Source organism: Eretmochelys imbricata, chromosome 9 (genome assembly GCF_965152235.1).
Source record: "Eretmochelys imbricata isolate rEreImb1 chromosome 9, rEreImb1.hap1, whole genome shotgun sequence".
Lineage (NCBI taxonomy): Eukaryota > Metazoa > Chordata > Testudines > Cheloniidae > Eretmochelys > Eretmochelys imbricata.
In genome coordinates, this window is record NC_135580.1 from 22,221,281 (window position 1) to 22,236,414 (window position 15,134).

General features: G+C 39.1%; 1 protein-coding gene across 3 annotated transcripts in view; it reads left to right on the top strand.

Moving 5' to 3' along the window:
* The window catches only part of IFT80 (intraflagellar transport 80), a 149,597-nt gene that overhangs the window by 122,911 nt on the left and 11,552 nt on the right, over positions 1-15,134 (top strand). For all 3 annotated transcript variants that reach the window (XM_077826670.1, XM_077826668.1, XM_077826669.1), the window contains exons 13-19: positions 437-501; positions 1,472-1,607; positions 2,752-2,899; positions 5,351-5,522; positions 11,009-11,098; positions 11,197-11,369; positions 13,255-13,378. In XM_077826670.1, the coding sequence (XP_077682796.1) occupies positions 437-501; positions 1,472-1,607; positions 2,752-2,899; positions 5,351-5,522; positions 11,009-11,098; positions 11,197-11,369; positions 13,255-13,378 (908 nt within the window). The remainder of the gene's footprint in view (positions 1-436; positions 502-1,471; positions 1,608-2,751; positions 2,900-5,350; positions 5,523-11,008; positions 11,099-11,196; positions 11,370-13,254; positions 13,379-15,134) is intronic.

Sequence of the window (15,134 nt, forward strand, 5' to 3'; positions counted from 1 at the left end):
AATATAATTGTTAGATTAATGACTGGTGAACTATGACAGAAATGTCAAAATGGAATTTTCCCCTGAATGAGTGTACTATATTTCAACATTGTGACTAAAATAAGCACTCTGATAAGAAAGATTGATGTTTAAGATTTTGATGGGTCAAATTTTCAGTGTTCAAACTGAGATTTTTCCTGCAGTCAGCAGCACATAATGAATAAGTGTACCAACTTTTAAGATTTTAGTTCACTTGTCAGTATGAAATTTAGATGTTCAAATCAATCAATTACCCTGTAATAAGCCTCTATATTATATTAGATAATACAACAGAAAGCTTGGAAAATCAATGAAGAGTTTGGAAAGTCTGGCAAGGAGATATCTGACCACAGAAATGTTGAAATCTAACAAATATGATATATTTCATTATTTAACACTACACATTTTATTTTTCGAGTTATCTACTTGTTTGAAGCATTATCTGGGAAGCCATTAGGTGATGGGAAGCCTCTTATCCACAAGGTAATGTACATACTGTAATTTCACCTTTCAAATTCCATATCATATCTAGGAAGAAAGAAATAACTATTGGGGGTTAATATCATACTTAATAGAAAATAGTAATAATACTTAATAGAAAATATTTTGACAAATCTAATTCTTTTATAGCACAAATTACACGGATGTATATACTGTGTTGATATATATAATTGTAAGGTATAGATTGGAAACCTTGGCTTTGTATAATTGTTATATTTCTCCACCCCAAGAGATCAAAGTGAGCTTCAGGAGAGTCTCAGAGGAATACTGGTAAGGGAGAATTATAGTCTGTCATATGTTGCAGTGAAGCTGACCACTTGAATTCCCTCTGTTCTCACTCCAAAGCCACTTGATTGGCATCTGCCTATCTCAACACTGAAGTCCTTTGCACTATTTCTTTGTTCTTCTCTCAGGAGAGAGGAAAGAAGAAATGGTGCTGTTGGTCTCCATGCTCAATCTTTCTCTTTGTCTTCTCTTAAAGAGTGGTTGAACAGAAGACATTACCTTGGAGACATAACCTTGTTTCTTCTCTCCACTTTTTTCCTGGCAGTATAAGAAAGGCCTTGCAGGCAGTGGAGTAGACATCATGCAGCTCTGTAGTGGTAGCATTTTTGGGCAAGAGGCACAGGTGCTCCTTCTCTTCCTTTATGCTGCTTTATATTTATTTTTCTTTCAGACTTTCAAGATACTCATCAAGCCTTGGTGCTCCTGCAGCGTAACAGACTATGCTCTTAATGGATTAATGACCTTGTAGGAAATTAACCTCTGTAATGCTATACACGTAAATAAAATAGTTCTGGGACTAAGACAAACATAACAGGAATTTAGAAAAATCCAGTTGTTGAACAGTAATAATTTATGTCACTTTTTTTTTAGTGAACCATCAGTTTCTTTTAATTCCTCCTATATGGATCTATCTGGCATAAACAATCGTTTTCTGTTTGTATTTTAGACAGAGATCACTGAAATTGCACTTGATCAGAAGGGAATTACAAATGAAAGGAAAATTGTTTTTATTGATAAAAACAGAGATCTTTATATTACTTCTGTGAAGAGATTTGGGAAAGAACAGAAAATTATCAAAATTGGTAAGAATCAAGCCAAAATTACATTAATCTACATTCTGGCAGCACACATATTTTATCTACAACAAGAGTGTTGAAAGCTCTATTATTTGATTAATTTAAAAATTCACTTGAAAGAACACTGGGGAATATGTTGTAGGGTACAATCTTGCTGTGGCTACTTGGGATGGATAAAATGAACTAATGTCAATTCCATTTCTAACTTCTGTGGTATTCAGCCACACTGAATAAACACATTAACTGGGTATTTTTTTATTATGCTCAGAAGTTAAATGGGTAAGTTTTTGACATTTAAACTGTCATGACTACATTTCAGAATGAAGAGCTCAAAGAGAATTATGAGAGAAGCCCACATGTCCCCTAGAGCTGTTGTGTATATATGTTGTCTGACTGCAGATTCTGATAGCACTTGATTCAGAAGGTTTTCTTCACAACCTCCAGCACTAGAAACATAATATTGTTAAATAAAAAGTGAAGTTCTGGAGAAAGTGATGTGGTTCATCCAATAACCGCCCAAGCTGTATTATGGTCACTCATATTCATTTTGAACCTTGCCCTCCAAAATACAGTGTATGAACTGCCTCTGTAGTTTGTGCAGAAACAGTTAAAGAATAGACACTGCTTCCAGACTTGTGAATGTTTCGGTTAACAACAATTGACAGTTAAGGCAATAAACAAAACTGAGCTATTTTGGCTCCATTTATGTTAGAAATGGGAATATAAATGTCAGAAAAACACAGAATAGGGAAAATTACTTACGATAATTAAAGTTTTTAAGAATAAATTTCAACTCATGCAGTAATAAAAATAAAACCTGCTTTTTTAAAATAGGTTTCAGAGTAGCAACCGTGTTAGTCTGTATCCGCAAAAAGAAAAGGAGTACTTGTGGCACCTTAGAGACTAACAAATTTATTTGAGCATAAGCTTTCATGAGCTACAGCTCACTTCATTGGAATCTCACGAAAGCTCATGCTCACGAAAGCTTATGCTCAAATAAATTTGTTAGTCTCTAAGGTTCCACAAGTACTCCTTTTTTAAAATAATTGTTGATGACCTGTTAAGGGTAGTAGAATTCCAAGTATGTTTACATTGTTTGTGTTTATTGTGTATGTGCAAATACGTAATATTTGTTTATCTTTAAATTAAGGAACAATGGCACACACTTTGGCTTGGAATGACACATCCAACATACTTTGTGGACTCCAAGATACACGTTTTACAGTCTGGTACTATCCCAATACAGTTTATGTAGATAAAGATCTCCTGCCAAAAACACTGTATGAAAAAGATGCAAGGTAATAATATTTTTACTCAGAATAATATTACTGGATTTTTTTAAATACTGTGTTGAATTTTTCACTCAAATAATTCTTTACAAAGAAGGGTGTTAATTTAGCCACTTGAAATAGATGACAGCTGCTACCTTCAGAATTCCTGCCACATCACTATTTCTGGATTAGAAAAGGTTTAACCATAAGTGTTAGCCATTCAAGGTGTACTATAAAGCTTTTTAAAAATGAATAAATGATAGCTGTTTGAGGCAGAACACTTAAGCACCTGAAAAGGGATGGACTTAACCATGTGCTTTAAAGTGCCTATGCACATTGGGTTCATAGTGCTAATTACTGTGGGAAACCCATTGCCTTCATTTGAACTACTCACAATAATCAGTGTTTGCAGGATCAGGCCCTTGGATCATAAATCAATAACCAAATACGCTTTTTCAAAAACCTATCTATATGTATAGTTCTTTTAACATTCATGGTTCTCCATAACAGTGCTAAACTTCAGCATCAGCATGCTAAACAAGGCCCTAAATGCCATATATTATTTAATAGAACAGGGCATATGAAGGGTTCTGGAGCATCTAGTCTGCCTCAGATTTTCCCTGACCTCCTATAAAATGTATTTAAAATTTTCCAGCTTTGTGCCTTATTCATCAAAAATTGCTTTGTATTGGTGGGTTCTAATAAATAATCCTAATAAATAAATCACTTCTTTAGAAACTTCTATTCAGGCTTCTCAAAATGTTTTATAAACAATGATATATTTAACCTTACAACACCCTATTAATTCTCCCATATGAAGAGAAAAGTAGCACATATCTTCATTTTACAAATGGGAGAATTGAGACACAGTGGCATTAAGTAATTTGCCCAAAGTCATAATGTATCAGTAGCAAAGCCAGAAATAAAACCCAAGTCTCTTTACTCCTGGTGCTATGCTCTTAGCATTATATAATGTTCCTCCCCTTTTAATAAATAATTCAATTAGGTAAAAAGATTCGTTTTTTTGAAATTACTTCCAATATTTTGATCCAAGTTCATTCTAGATAACAACTGAAAATATTGTAACCACCCTCACTGCAGGGTATCACTGCAAATAGTGTGATACACCAGTGCCCTTTAGATGTTTGGTACGATGAGCTCAAAAGCAAGCACAGTAGGTGCTCCAACCACTAGCCTATAAAAACTCTAGCCCTAAGTGGGTTCCTGTCAAACACTCACATATGTTAGGTAACTGTGGTTCCTTTATTTGACAATTATATGAAGGATAAACTGACAATTTCTAATTCAGCCTAATATACATGTATTGAGATAAGAGTCTTGCTGGGAACCCTGCACACTGTTGTCCTGATTTTAGACTGCGGCTTTGTGACCTCCTGCAGGTATTGCTGGTCCCTTTAAAGAGAGTATGGCTCTGCCCAAGTCTTAGCCTTCCTGTACGATCCCAGGCTGCTTGCTTCCCAGCCTTCTCTCCTTGGTCAGCTACTAGGCTGTTGTCTCTGGCATGCTGCTCTTGCTTTCACTCAACCTCCAGATTTCTTGATTCTAGTCCTTTCTGAGCTCTGATTGTATTTCTTTCCTATGATGGAGGGATTATGGAATCCTTTACAGGCTGCATTTTGAATTGGGTAACACATTACTGAGCTAGTAGATTCATTACAATATATTCTGCCCAGAACTAAATTAAAAGACAAACTACTTTTTTTCTAGGGTGCAATCACCTAAATACAAAAGCTCAAATTTTAATCAGACTTTTCTTTAAAAACATATTGCCTTTATTGTTTTAAAAAATATAGTAGTGAATTGGTATGTTACAACATTTCTGTATTGTCAATGAAAAATATCAAACTGTTTATTTTTTCTCTGGATCGTTCATAGTTACCTAAGTAGAACTTTGGGGTTTCAAGTCATTTTCTGCAGTCTCTGGGGCTAGCTCTACAAAATAATAAAAAACAATCCACTAAGGAGAACAGTTCACTGTTTTTCTCTTCTTACAATAATCCTTGATATACAATCACTCTCACTCTCTCCAAAGTACTTTTCATTTCATAATTAACCTTTAAGACTCAGTACAGCCCAGAGCTTTTTATCCACATTTGTATGTTCAATTTCAACAGTTAAATGTGCAAATCGGGTGTTTTTGCAAATACCCAAATTGTATTTACACTTGCAGTGCTTGCACATGACAGTGTACACGTGTAATTTTGCGTCCAGATATTATATTCTGACTTTTAAAAATCTGACCAAAAGTTGTTTTAGATTTAAACTCCCATTGTACATATCTATTTAGTTGAATTTACGATGACTATTTAAATGTTTCTTTTCTGTTTGAAAACAAAGTTAAGAAAAATGTATCAATAACTCTTACCTAATTTGAAAATCACTAATAGCTTTAAACTCCAACCATTATTTTCAATGAGGAAAAAAGTTAACGTGCTTTATTTGACTTTCTTTCAATAGCGAATATAGCAAAAATCCCCAGATAGTACGTTTTGTGGGAAATCAAGTAACGATCAGAAGAGCTGATGGCTCACTTATTCACCTTAATATATCACCTTATCCAGCTATTCTTCATGAGTATGTTAGCAGTTCAAAGTGGGAAGATGCAGTCAGATTGTGTCGCTTTGTTAAGGTAATTTTTAATACTCTACAGTATTCTCATAAATTACATTTGTTGCCATTGTTTATATTTTCAAGCAATATGTAGTAATAGTAATTATATATGTAAATATTCTAAACTATTTTCTTTCTTCAAGCTGTTGCTTTACCTTATAGTTTTTTCTTCTTATTTTAAGGCTGATCCAGAAAACACTTACACATGTGATTAATTTTACTGAAGCAAATAGTGCAAATGACTTCATTGGGACTATTCACAAAAGTGGAGCTAATAATGAGCATAAATGTTGTCTGGACTAGACCCTTACATAGCCAATTTTGTAAAAATGTTCTGTTCCGTATATAGTTACCTACAATCTTCGTTAAAAAACATTTCTTCCCTTTCATTTTCTTTTTCCTCACATTCTTTCTGATAATTTAGACAACAGCAGCAGATGAGGTGAGTATAGTAGTATACTTTTTAAAAAAGGAATTTTTCCTCCCCCATTAACACATATAAAGGAATTTTATCTTCTTATATATGGTTATCATGATTTATAAACAAAACTGTATCTTAAAAATGTTTTCTCTATTTTCTATATTATTTGAATTGAGTGGTCAATATACATATTGAGCTAATTTGGGATATATTGTGATGTTTATATTGAGTTGTTTCCCTTATCTGAAGGTGGATAAAAATGTTTTTATTCCAGTATTTGGCAGTTGGGAATTGGCATTTATGATTTCAAATGTAACACTGACAGAAATTACACTGTGTAATTTCAGTGCAACAATTCTTAAGAGACTGACTCTTATTTGCATCTTTTTGTAATTTTTTAAAAATACCGGGAAAGCGCGCACACACATATACCATCTATATTGAGTGGTAATACTGTATGTATAAGGTCCTTTCCATGGAAGTATAGTTATTGCTTCCAAGTCAGAGAGGTTTTTGGTATTTATAACTTTTCATGGTTGTTTACTATCTTCAGGGCTGGATTGCATTCAATGACTTTAGGGTACTGAAAAGATAAATTGGTTAAAAGTTGCAAAGATCTTTCCTTCCTACCTTCTCTGGCTACCATCCCCTTCTCACCTTCCTATTCACTTTCATCAATCTTTCCTCAGCTGCCCTTACCTACCTACAGATGAGCAAGACAAGGTGGATAAGGTAATATTGTTTATTGGTGAAAGAGACAAGCTTTGGAGCTTACACAGCTTGAAGAAGAACTCTGTGTAAGCTCAAAAACTTTTCTTTCACCAACAGAAGTTGGTCCAATAAAATATATTACCTCACCTACCTTGTGTCTGTAATATCCTGGAACCAACACAGCTACAACAACACTATATACCAGAGATGAGCAAGGTTTTTCTACTAAGAATGGCAGTAATATAGGGTTTTTTTGTTTACATTGTGTTTCGAAACTTGAATTGAGGGAGGATCTGGGGTCTTTTGACAAACAATGTGATCAAAAATACCCCACAGCTCTTCTTTGATTGTTTGCTCATGTCCATTCCAATGTATGTGTACATGCGCTGCGTGCATCATTGCCAGAAGTTTTTCCCCTAGTTGTATTCAGGGGGTCGACTCTGGTGCCCCTTGGAGTGGCACCCTCATGGTATAGCATATAGGCACCTGCTGACCTGCCACCCCCTCAGTTCCTTCTTACTAGGAATGTAAAATCCTTAACGGTTAACTGGTAAGCATTAGTCTTACCAGATAACCGACCCTAATGGTTAAACCCCAGCCCCAGGGCCAGCCAGAGCAGCCTCAGCTCCAGGCCGGCTGGCCAGAGCAGCCCCAGCCGCACCGGCCTGCTGACTGCAGCCCTAGGCAGGCTGGCCGGCCGGCCAGAGCAGCCCCAGCCCCTCTCCTTTTAATCGGTTAATTAAACAACATAATTTTAATTGTTTAAATGGTTAACCTTTTAAACGCATATTTACATCCCTACTTCTCATCACCTGTGACGGTTCCTGGAACGCTGTTTGTCTCTTGCTTTACAAGTGATACTCTTTAGTGGTTCTTTATCCTGTAAATAGACTGTAAATCGTTAGAATTAGAATAAGTTAGCTAGTAGTTAGATAGCTTAGAGTAGTTAGTAAGACCTCGCTCTAAGGGGCTAGCCCACCCGGGACTCTGTGGCATTCCTTGGTCCCAAGGCTTCAAACAGTGTGCGGCGATCCACAAACCAATACTGGTAAGTGACCCACATGACAGCTGTCTAAAGTGCTTGGGCGAGGGCCACATTCAGGAACGGTGCCAGATTTGTAAGAACTTTAAGCCCAGGACAAAAAAGGAGAGAGATAACAGACTCAAATGCCTTCTCATAGAGGCAGCACTTCACCCATCATCGCAGTGGCAGCCCGAATCGGCACTGGGTACCTTGTTGGTCAGGAGTGCCCTGGTCTCCTTAAGGGAGGCACAGCATGGTTCGAGATCCGCGACACCGATGAAGGACACTACCACCTGGCATCGACACACCTTCTGGCTAGCAACCAGTAACCAGCAAAAGTAACCACCAGCCACTGAAAAAGAAACCAAAGAAGTCAGACTGGGGGCCCTGTCCACAAAGATATAAGGCCACGGAGAGAGTGAGACTCCTGGCTGGGCCACTCTCAGACATCCATAGCACAATGAGCACCAGTGACTCCGGCCTTGGGATGAGGTCCATTGAGCCCATTGCCCATGGACTCCCTGCCTAGGGAAAGCCACAGAGGGGATACATGACACCAGAGCCATATGAGGCAGCAAGAAGCCTCCATGCCCTTCCAGTGCTGCCATGTCTCCCAAGTCATCGACTCTTAGGGACAGCTCTGGCATCACATGACCTCTCGGCAGGTGCCAGTTCTGGGCAAGCCAGCAATAAGGGCGTGGCACCATCCTCCATCACATTCTCCCTCATGGCAGAACTTGATACCACTGGACCGCTCACCACCGCGGCACCAATGGGCACCGCATTGCCATGGTACCCAGGAGTGGGTCCTCTGGCTCTGGTTCGGAGACTGACTCATACGCCTCACAGAGGACAAGGCACTGAGCTGACCATAGGCACCCTGCAGCTATGGCACAAGGGCTCGTTCCGTCAACATAGCCACCAGCTCAATGGTAAATACCACTCCAGTGGCTGAGTGGAACCCATTGGCGTTCCAAGGTTCCCACACAGTATGGTCCCATTCGGCACCATCAAAGGTGAAAGTGCCCTCACCTTCCTCCTCAGAAAGGGGTTAGGACCCCGGAGCTGAGATCGCTGATGTGCAGGATATCCCCACAAGAGACCAACCAGCAACAGAAGATATACGAGGCGCAGTGCCAGTGCAAGCCTCATCATCTTCCTCCCCGGATGAGGCAGTAGCAGGAATGGCCATCGTGCACAGGCAAGATGACCTTAAGGCTCACTAAGAGCTTTTGTGTTGTGTGGCCCAAAACCTGGGCGTACAGGTTGAGGAGATCACAGAATCAGTTCCTGCCCTGGTGGACATACTACCGCCCTCGGGGCTGTCAAGAGTGGCCCTGCCTTTCAATGAGGCCCTCTTGCAGCCCATAAGAGCTCTGTGGCAAATCCCTGCACCCCTCCAGCTCACAGCGAAGCAGTGGAAAGTAAGTACTTTGTACCCCCCAAGGGGTATGAGTATCTCTACACCCATCCCCCATCAGATCTCTAGTCGTTGTGGCTGCTAATGAACGACAGAGACAGGCAAAAAGAGCCATCACCCAAGTCAAAAGAGGCCAAGAAACTGGATTTGTTAGGCAGGAAGGTGTATTCTACAGGGGGCCTCCAACTGAGAATATCAAACCATCCTAGGTCACTGATTTTAATTCCTGATCAGCCATGATTAAATTTAAGGAACTCCTACCATCAGAGTCCAGAACTGAATTCATGGCCCTTGTAGAGGAGGGTAAGGCAATGGCCAAAGCATCCCTCCAGGTGGTCTTGGGTGCAGCCATGAGGCGGAGCTCTTGGCTTCAGTCCTCTGAACTACCTCACAAAGTCTAACAAACTATCCAGGACCTACTATTCGAGGGGAATTCTCTTTTCTTAGGCCAAGGTTTATGTTTGTTTTTTAAGTAAATAAAGGAAAGGTGTAGGAAGGATGGTAGGTCCTGATCATGCAAAGTCTTAGAATAACTTCACACACTTTACTGAACTTAGTGAGACTATTTAGGTTTGTAAAGTTACATGCAGAAGTATTTGTACAAAAGGGCTGAGTGTTAAGTTTGGACAATATCTAATGTGTGTGCATGCTGCGTTTTAATCAGGTTGCACTCTCAGAACGCTTCTAAGGGCCTGTCCACGCTATTATAAAAGGTGTATTTTAAAAGGTATTCGAGAACATGTTGTGATTAACATGTTAAAAACTCAACTTCCTCCTAGGCTTTATCTGGACCAGCTAAAGTATTAAAAATTATATTTGCCATGTCTAAACTAGTGTGTTAAAATGTATTAATGAACACATGTGCGCTAACGTTTTAAATATATATCTTTTTATATTACCAGTGTGATCAGACTCTAAGAGTGAAATGAAAGGAGAGATAAGAGGAAAGATCAAAATGAGTCAGAATGTTAGGATTTTCTTCAACTTTTTTCCTGATTATATTTCTGTTGACTCTTTAATAAAACTACAGTCATGAAATTGAAATAAAGGAATTATTACAAATAGTTTTTTTAAAAATTAGCAGCCTTTTCTGAAAATCCACTAAAATACCATAGGAACAAATAGAAAAGAGAACTTTTTAAAACTATTTTCTTTTCATTGATTTGTTCATCTATTTGTTTTGCTATCAGGTAGTTTTTTATTTCTCCTTCATTTACATATCGCAGTGTTTCCCAAACTTGGGACGCCGCTTATGCAGGGAAAGCCCATGGCAGGCCCAGCTGGTTTGTTTACCTGCCACGTCCTCAAGTTCGGCCGATCGCAGCTCCCACTGGCCGCGGTTCACTGCTCCAGGCCAATGGGGGCTGCAGGAAGTGGTGCGGGCCGAGGGACGTGCTGGCCACCGCTTCCCACAGCCCCCAGTGGCCAGACACAGCGAACCACGGCCAGTGGGAGCCGCGATCAGCCGAACCTGCGGATGCGGTAGGTAAACAAACCAGCCCGGCCCTCCAGGGGCTTTCCCTGAACAAGCAGCATCCCAAGTTTGGGAAACACTGACATACGTGATCAGAGTAGCCAGTATTGATACATTTATATATTCACCATTATTGAGAAATAACAGTACAATGATTAGGCATATCTCTAAACTGTAGCTCAAAGTCACTGTTAGCAGATCATAGTACAGGAATTTTCATACTGCATAGTTATTGAGAAGTAACCATACAGTGATTATGATATTAAGATACACACACATGCACATACAACTAGACTGTAGGGATCTGCACAACTGAGATAAATTGTACAGTTGTGTATCAGTACATCATTTTCAGTAGCTGAACAGCATCCCTGCGCTCTGGCTGAGAAAAAGTGCATTTTCATATAATATAAAATTAAAGATGTTTTAGTATTTTTATTTTGTCTTATTTTTAGGATCAAACAATGTGGGCATGCTTAGCTGCTATGGCAGTTGCTAATAAGGATATGACAACAGCAGAAATAGCCTATGCATCAATCGGTGATGTAAGTAGATGAGATTTAACTATTTTTTAACAAATGATTGCAATGCTAATTTTATTAGAGTATTTGTCTAGTTAAACCATCACACTTTGTTTTAACAGATTGACAAAGTTCAGTACATCAATTCTATCAAAGAACTTCCATCAAAAGAATCAAGAATGGCTCATATACTGCTGTTCAGTGGAAATATACAAGATGCTGAAATGCTGCTTCTTCAAGCCGGCCTTATTTATCAAGCTATTCAAGTCAACATTAGCCTTTATAATTGGGATAGGTAATATTTCTCTCAACATACTATAGCTGCTACCATTAATAATCTTACTAAGATTAAGTTTTAAATTTTTAGAGAATTAGACACTTAATTGACTAATCTATTAACCATAGTTGCTTGGACCCTGAGAAACATTGAATTAAATCATATATCATGATGATATACAAAAGAAATAAAATCACTGAAATGTTAGGATACATATGTATCAGTGCTATACTTACAGTGTTATGTCAGCGTTTCCAGGCACTGCCCTATGATATTGGTCTCCATACACCCAGAGACACTTTTTATGACTTTAGACACACAGAGTTACGTGCACTCAACAAATTAAAACTGTTTTGACATATCTTCGTGCTTAAAGTAGTTACACAACCATACTGACTGACATCATTATATCACTGGGAGAAATGAGTTGTGAATTTTTGTTTTTAAATAAAGAATTCAACTTTCCGTCACATCTATGCGCAGCAGTGTAAATCTCATCCAAGCATTGTTTGGGGTCTCCGTGTCCCAAGAGATCCTGCAGGAGCTGCTGCTGCCACCAGGAGAGAAGATTCTGGTTCTACAGGATGCTTCACCTCCCTCTCTAATGGATGGATGGGGGAGAGCAGAGAATCTGCAAGGGTGGGGAAAGTTCCCAAGTCCTCATCTTACTGCAGAAAGTTCTTGTTACTAGCAGGGAAGAAGGGAAATGGCAGGTGGCTTCTTTTAAATCTGCTTGCCTGCCTCCCCTACTGATTAGAGAGACAAGGTGGGTGAAGTGATATCTTTTATTGGACCAATTTCTGTTGGTAAGAGACGAGCTTTCGAGCCACACAGCGCTCTTCTTCAGGTCTGGAAAAGGTACTTCCAGCATCACAGCAAAGTGCAAGGTGGAACAGATGGTTTAGCATACGTAGTTACATATTGTAAGGGAACATTCAAGGTAGAGCCACCTTGCATATTGCAGTGACACTGGGTATATCTTTCCCATACCTGAAGCAGAGCTGTGTGGCTCGAAAACTTGTCTCTCACCAAGAGAAAGTGGTTGAATAAAAGATATTGTCTTTATAATATGGGTACAGCTACACTCCCTTACTGATTGTCTGCCACCTCCCACATCCTCAACTTTCCCAATTCTGAAAGTTCTTCTCCCACTGTCTGAGTGTTCCAAAGTAAGCAAAAGGATGGTGCTCAAAAAATGTCTCTCTTCCCACAACAGGATTTGGGGAATAGGTTAGGAAGAACTCCCCCACTAGCATGGAAGCCATCTTCCCCAACCATGACAAAAATATGTTTAGGCCCCTTTACTATTAATTGGTAGAAGCCCGCAATCTGCCCTCACCATGGCTGATCGTGGGTTCAAAATTAGAGGTCCCTTTAAAAATGTGGCACTTCATGTCCCTGTAGAGAGAAAACTGGACCTCTCTGTATGCCGACTTTTCCACTATAACAAATTTAGAAAAAATGCTTACTCAGCTCCAAGTTCAGATTCTCATGCCACATCTGTTCAGCATCCAAATAATCATTTGAAAGTTAGAGATAAATAGTGTGGTTATGCTCAAATAAAGTAGAAGTAGTACTTCCTCAATGTAATGGAAAAATTACTTAAAAAATTACTTCAATTACTTAAAAAAATGCTGTTGTCACATTTCTATAATGTGATTAGGTTGTCAACAGAAAAATGTTAATTTATATATCATAACATACATCACAAAGTGGATAGGGTATGAGGAAAAATTGGTTACTCTCACCCTGCTATGGTTAACACTAATGAAAAATTGCTCGGTACCTTGCATCAGGAAGATCAAAATCACTGTACAGATCTCTTTTTGTAAAACCTAAGTAATTATAATTGTGTTAGTATTTTTTTTTTCAGCATGACAAGCTCATTTTTCTTTTATTCCAGAGCACTGGAACTAGCAGTGAAGCACAAAACACATGTTGACACAGTTTTGGGTTATCGACAAAAGTTCCTGGAGGACTTTGGTAAAAAAGAAACCAATAAGCGATTTTTGCAGTATGCAGAAGGTGTAAGTATTCTGTGGAAACTCAGTCCTACATTTTCAGGTGGTCAGCCTGCATTTTGTGGTCAGAATTTGTACAAAAAAAAACTGCTCCCACATTTTTGCTTCAATTCAGCTGTGGATGTAAATCTTGGTTGTTACACACCTGTTTATCTGACTGCAAGTACAAATTAATAGCTTGATGTGGAACTAGTAATGTTTGTGAATTCAATGTATTTGGGGGCATAAAATAAGTCTGCATAAATTTTGCATCCTGAAAACATGCAGGGGCTTTTATTTTGGGCTACAAATTTTGTACATAAACAGGGAGTTGGGTTGAAAATGTCCCTTTTAATGTCCTCAGTAACACATTGTATGAATATTAATAGTAACAGTCAATAAGGTTATTCAGAAGAAAAATTCAGAGCCAATCATGAGCTATTATACTGTATATTATACATACACATATAATATATTTCATAGGCATACAGTTTCATAGAATACTAATCATTCTAATTTTAGTTCAGAACAAAAATATCAACTGATTTGATTAATTGTGTAGTATTTGATAGTTTTTTAAGGCCAGGAAGAGGAAACATTATGATCAAAAACTTGCTGGAAGTGTAAAGTGGGTAACCAAGTCACAAATCCACACAATTTGGGCTAAATCAATTTTTGCCTTTATTTATAAATTTTCAGACAGAATTATTGTCATCAATAGTGTATGAACATATATTTATGTTGACAATAAACAGATAAGTTGGAACACGTAGGGGCCCAAATTATTGAGCTGCAGAGTACCAGGAAGCCTTCTCTAATACATGATGCTCATGTCAGCCTCTGATCCCTGGTTTGGTCTTTCAGGTCTCAGTCCTTAAGTTTCTGGTCCAATATTTCTTTGATTTGGATCTTGTTCACTTTGATTCCTGTACATTTCCACATTACAGATTTATTAGCTTTTCTCCAATCAGCATTAAGCATTGTCAAACATAATCTGTACAATATGCACATGCAGCTTCAGTTCTTCAAGTGCTTGCACATGTCCATTCCCGTATAGGTGTGTGCGTGCCCCGAGCATAGTTGCTGGGAATTTTTCCCTTAGCAGTGTCCGTTGGGTTGGCTCTAGCACTCTAGGATGCCACACGCACATGGCGCCAGTATAAAGGACGCTACCAACACTGTTCCCCTTCAGTTCCTTCTTATTGCCCAGGACAGTTGGTTGGAATCCTTCATTGCTTAGGCAATTCTTTCCTAGTGTTCTTTCATACCAGTTGGTGTAAATAGTTGTAATAGTTAGTACTTAGAGGAATTTTTAGTAGTTTTAGGTTTTAGATAGCTCAGATGCCTCCACACTTAACTTGTGGGGTTGTCTGCCTTCCCAGTGCCAGGGTATGCCTTGGTCGCCGGGTTTCAAGCCCTGTGCTGCCTGCAGTAAGCCTATGTCTCTGAGCGGCTCCCACTCGAGCTGTCTCAAGTGCCTGGGGGAAGCATATAGGTAAGACCATTGCCAAATCTGCAGAGACTTCAGGCCCTGGACCAAGAGGCCTGACTGAAGGTCCTCCCAATGGAGGCAGCCTTAAGACCAGCTTCAGAGCCATGCTCGGACGCAGCACCAAACACCTCAGCTTTGGCGCGGAGCGCTCCTCTATCTATCCGGGACTCTCGGCACTGATCACCCTCCCCGGTGCTTAAGAAGAAGCACCAAAAGGACACCAGGTCTCTGGTGCTGAAATCTAAGAGAGACAGGGGGAGAGTGAGATCCGTGCCAAATCACTCGTCTACC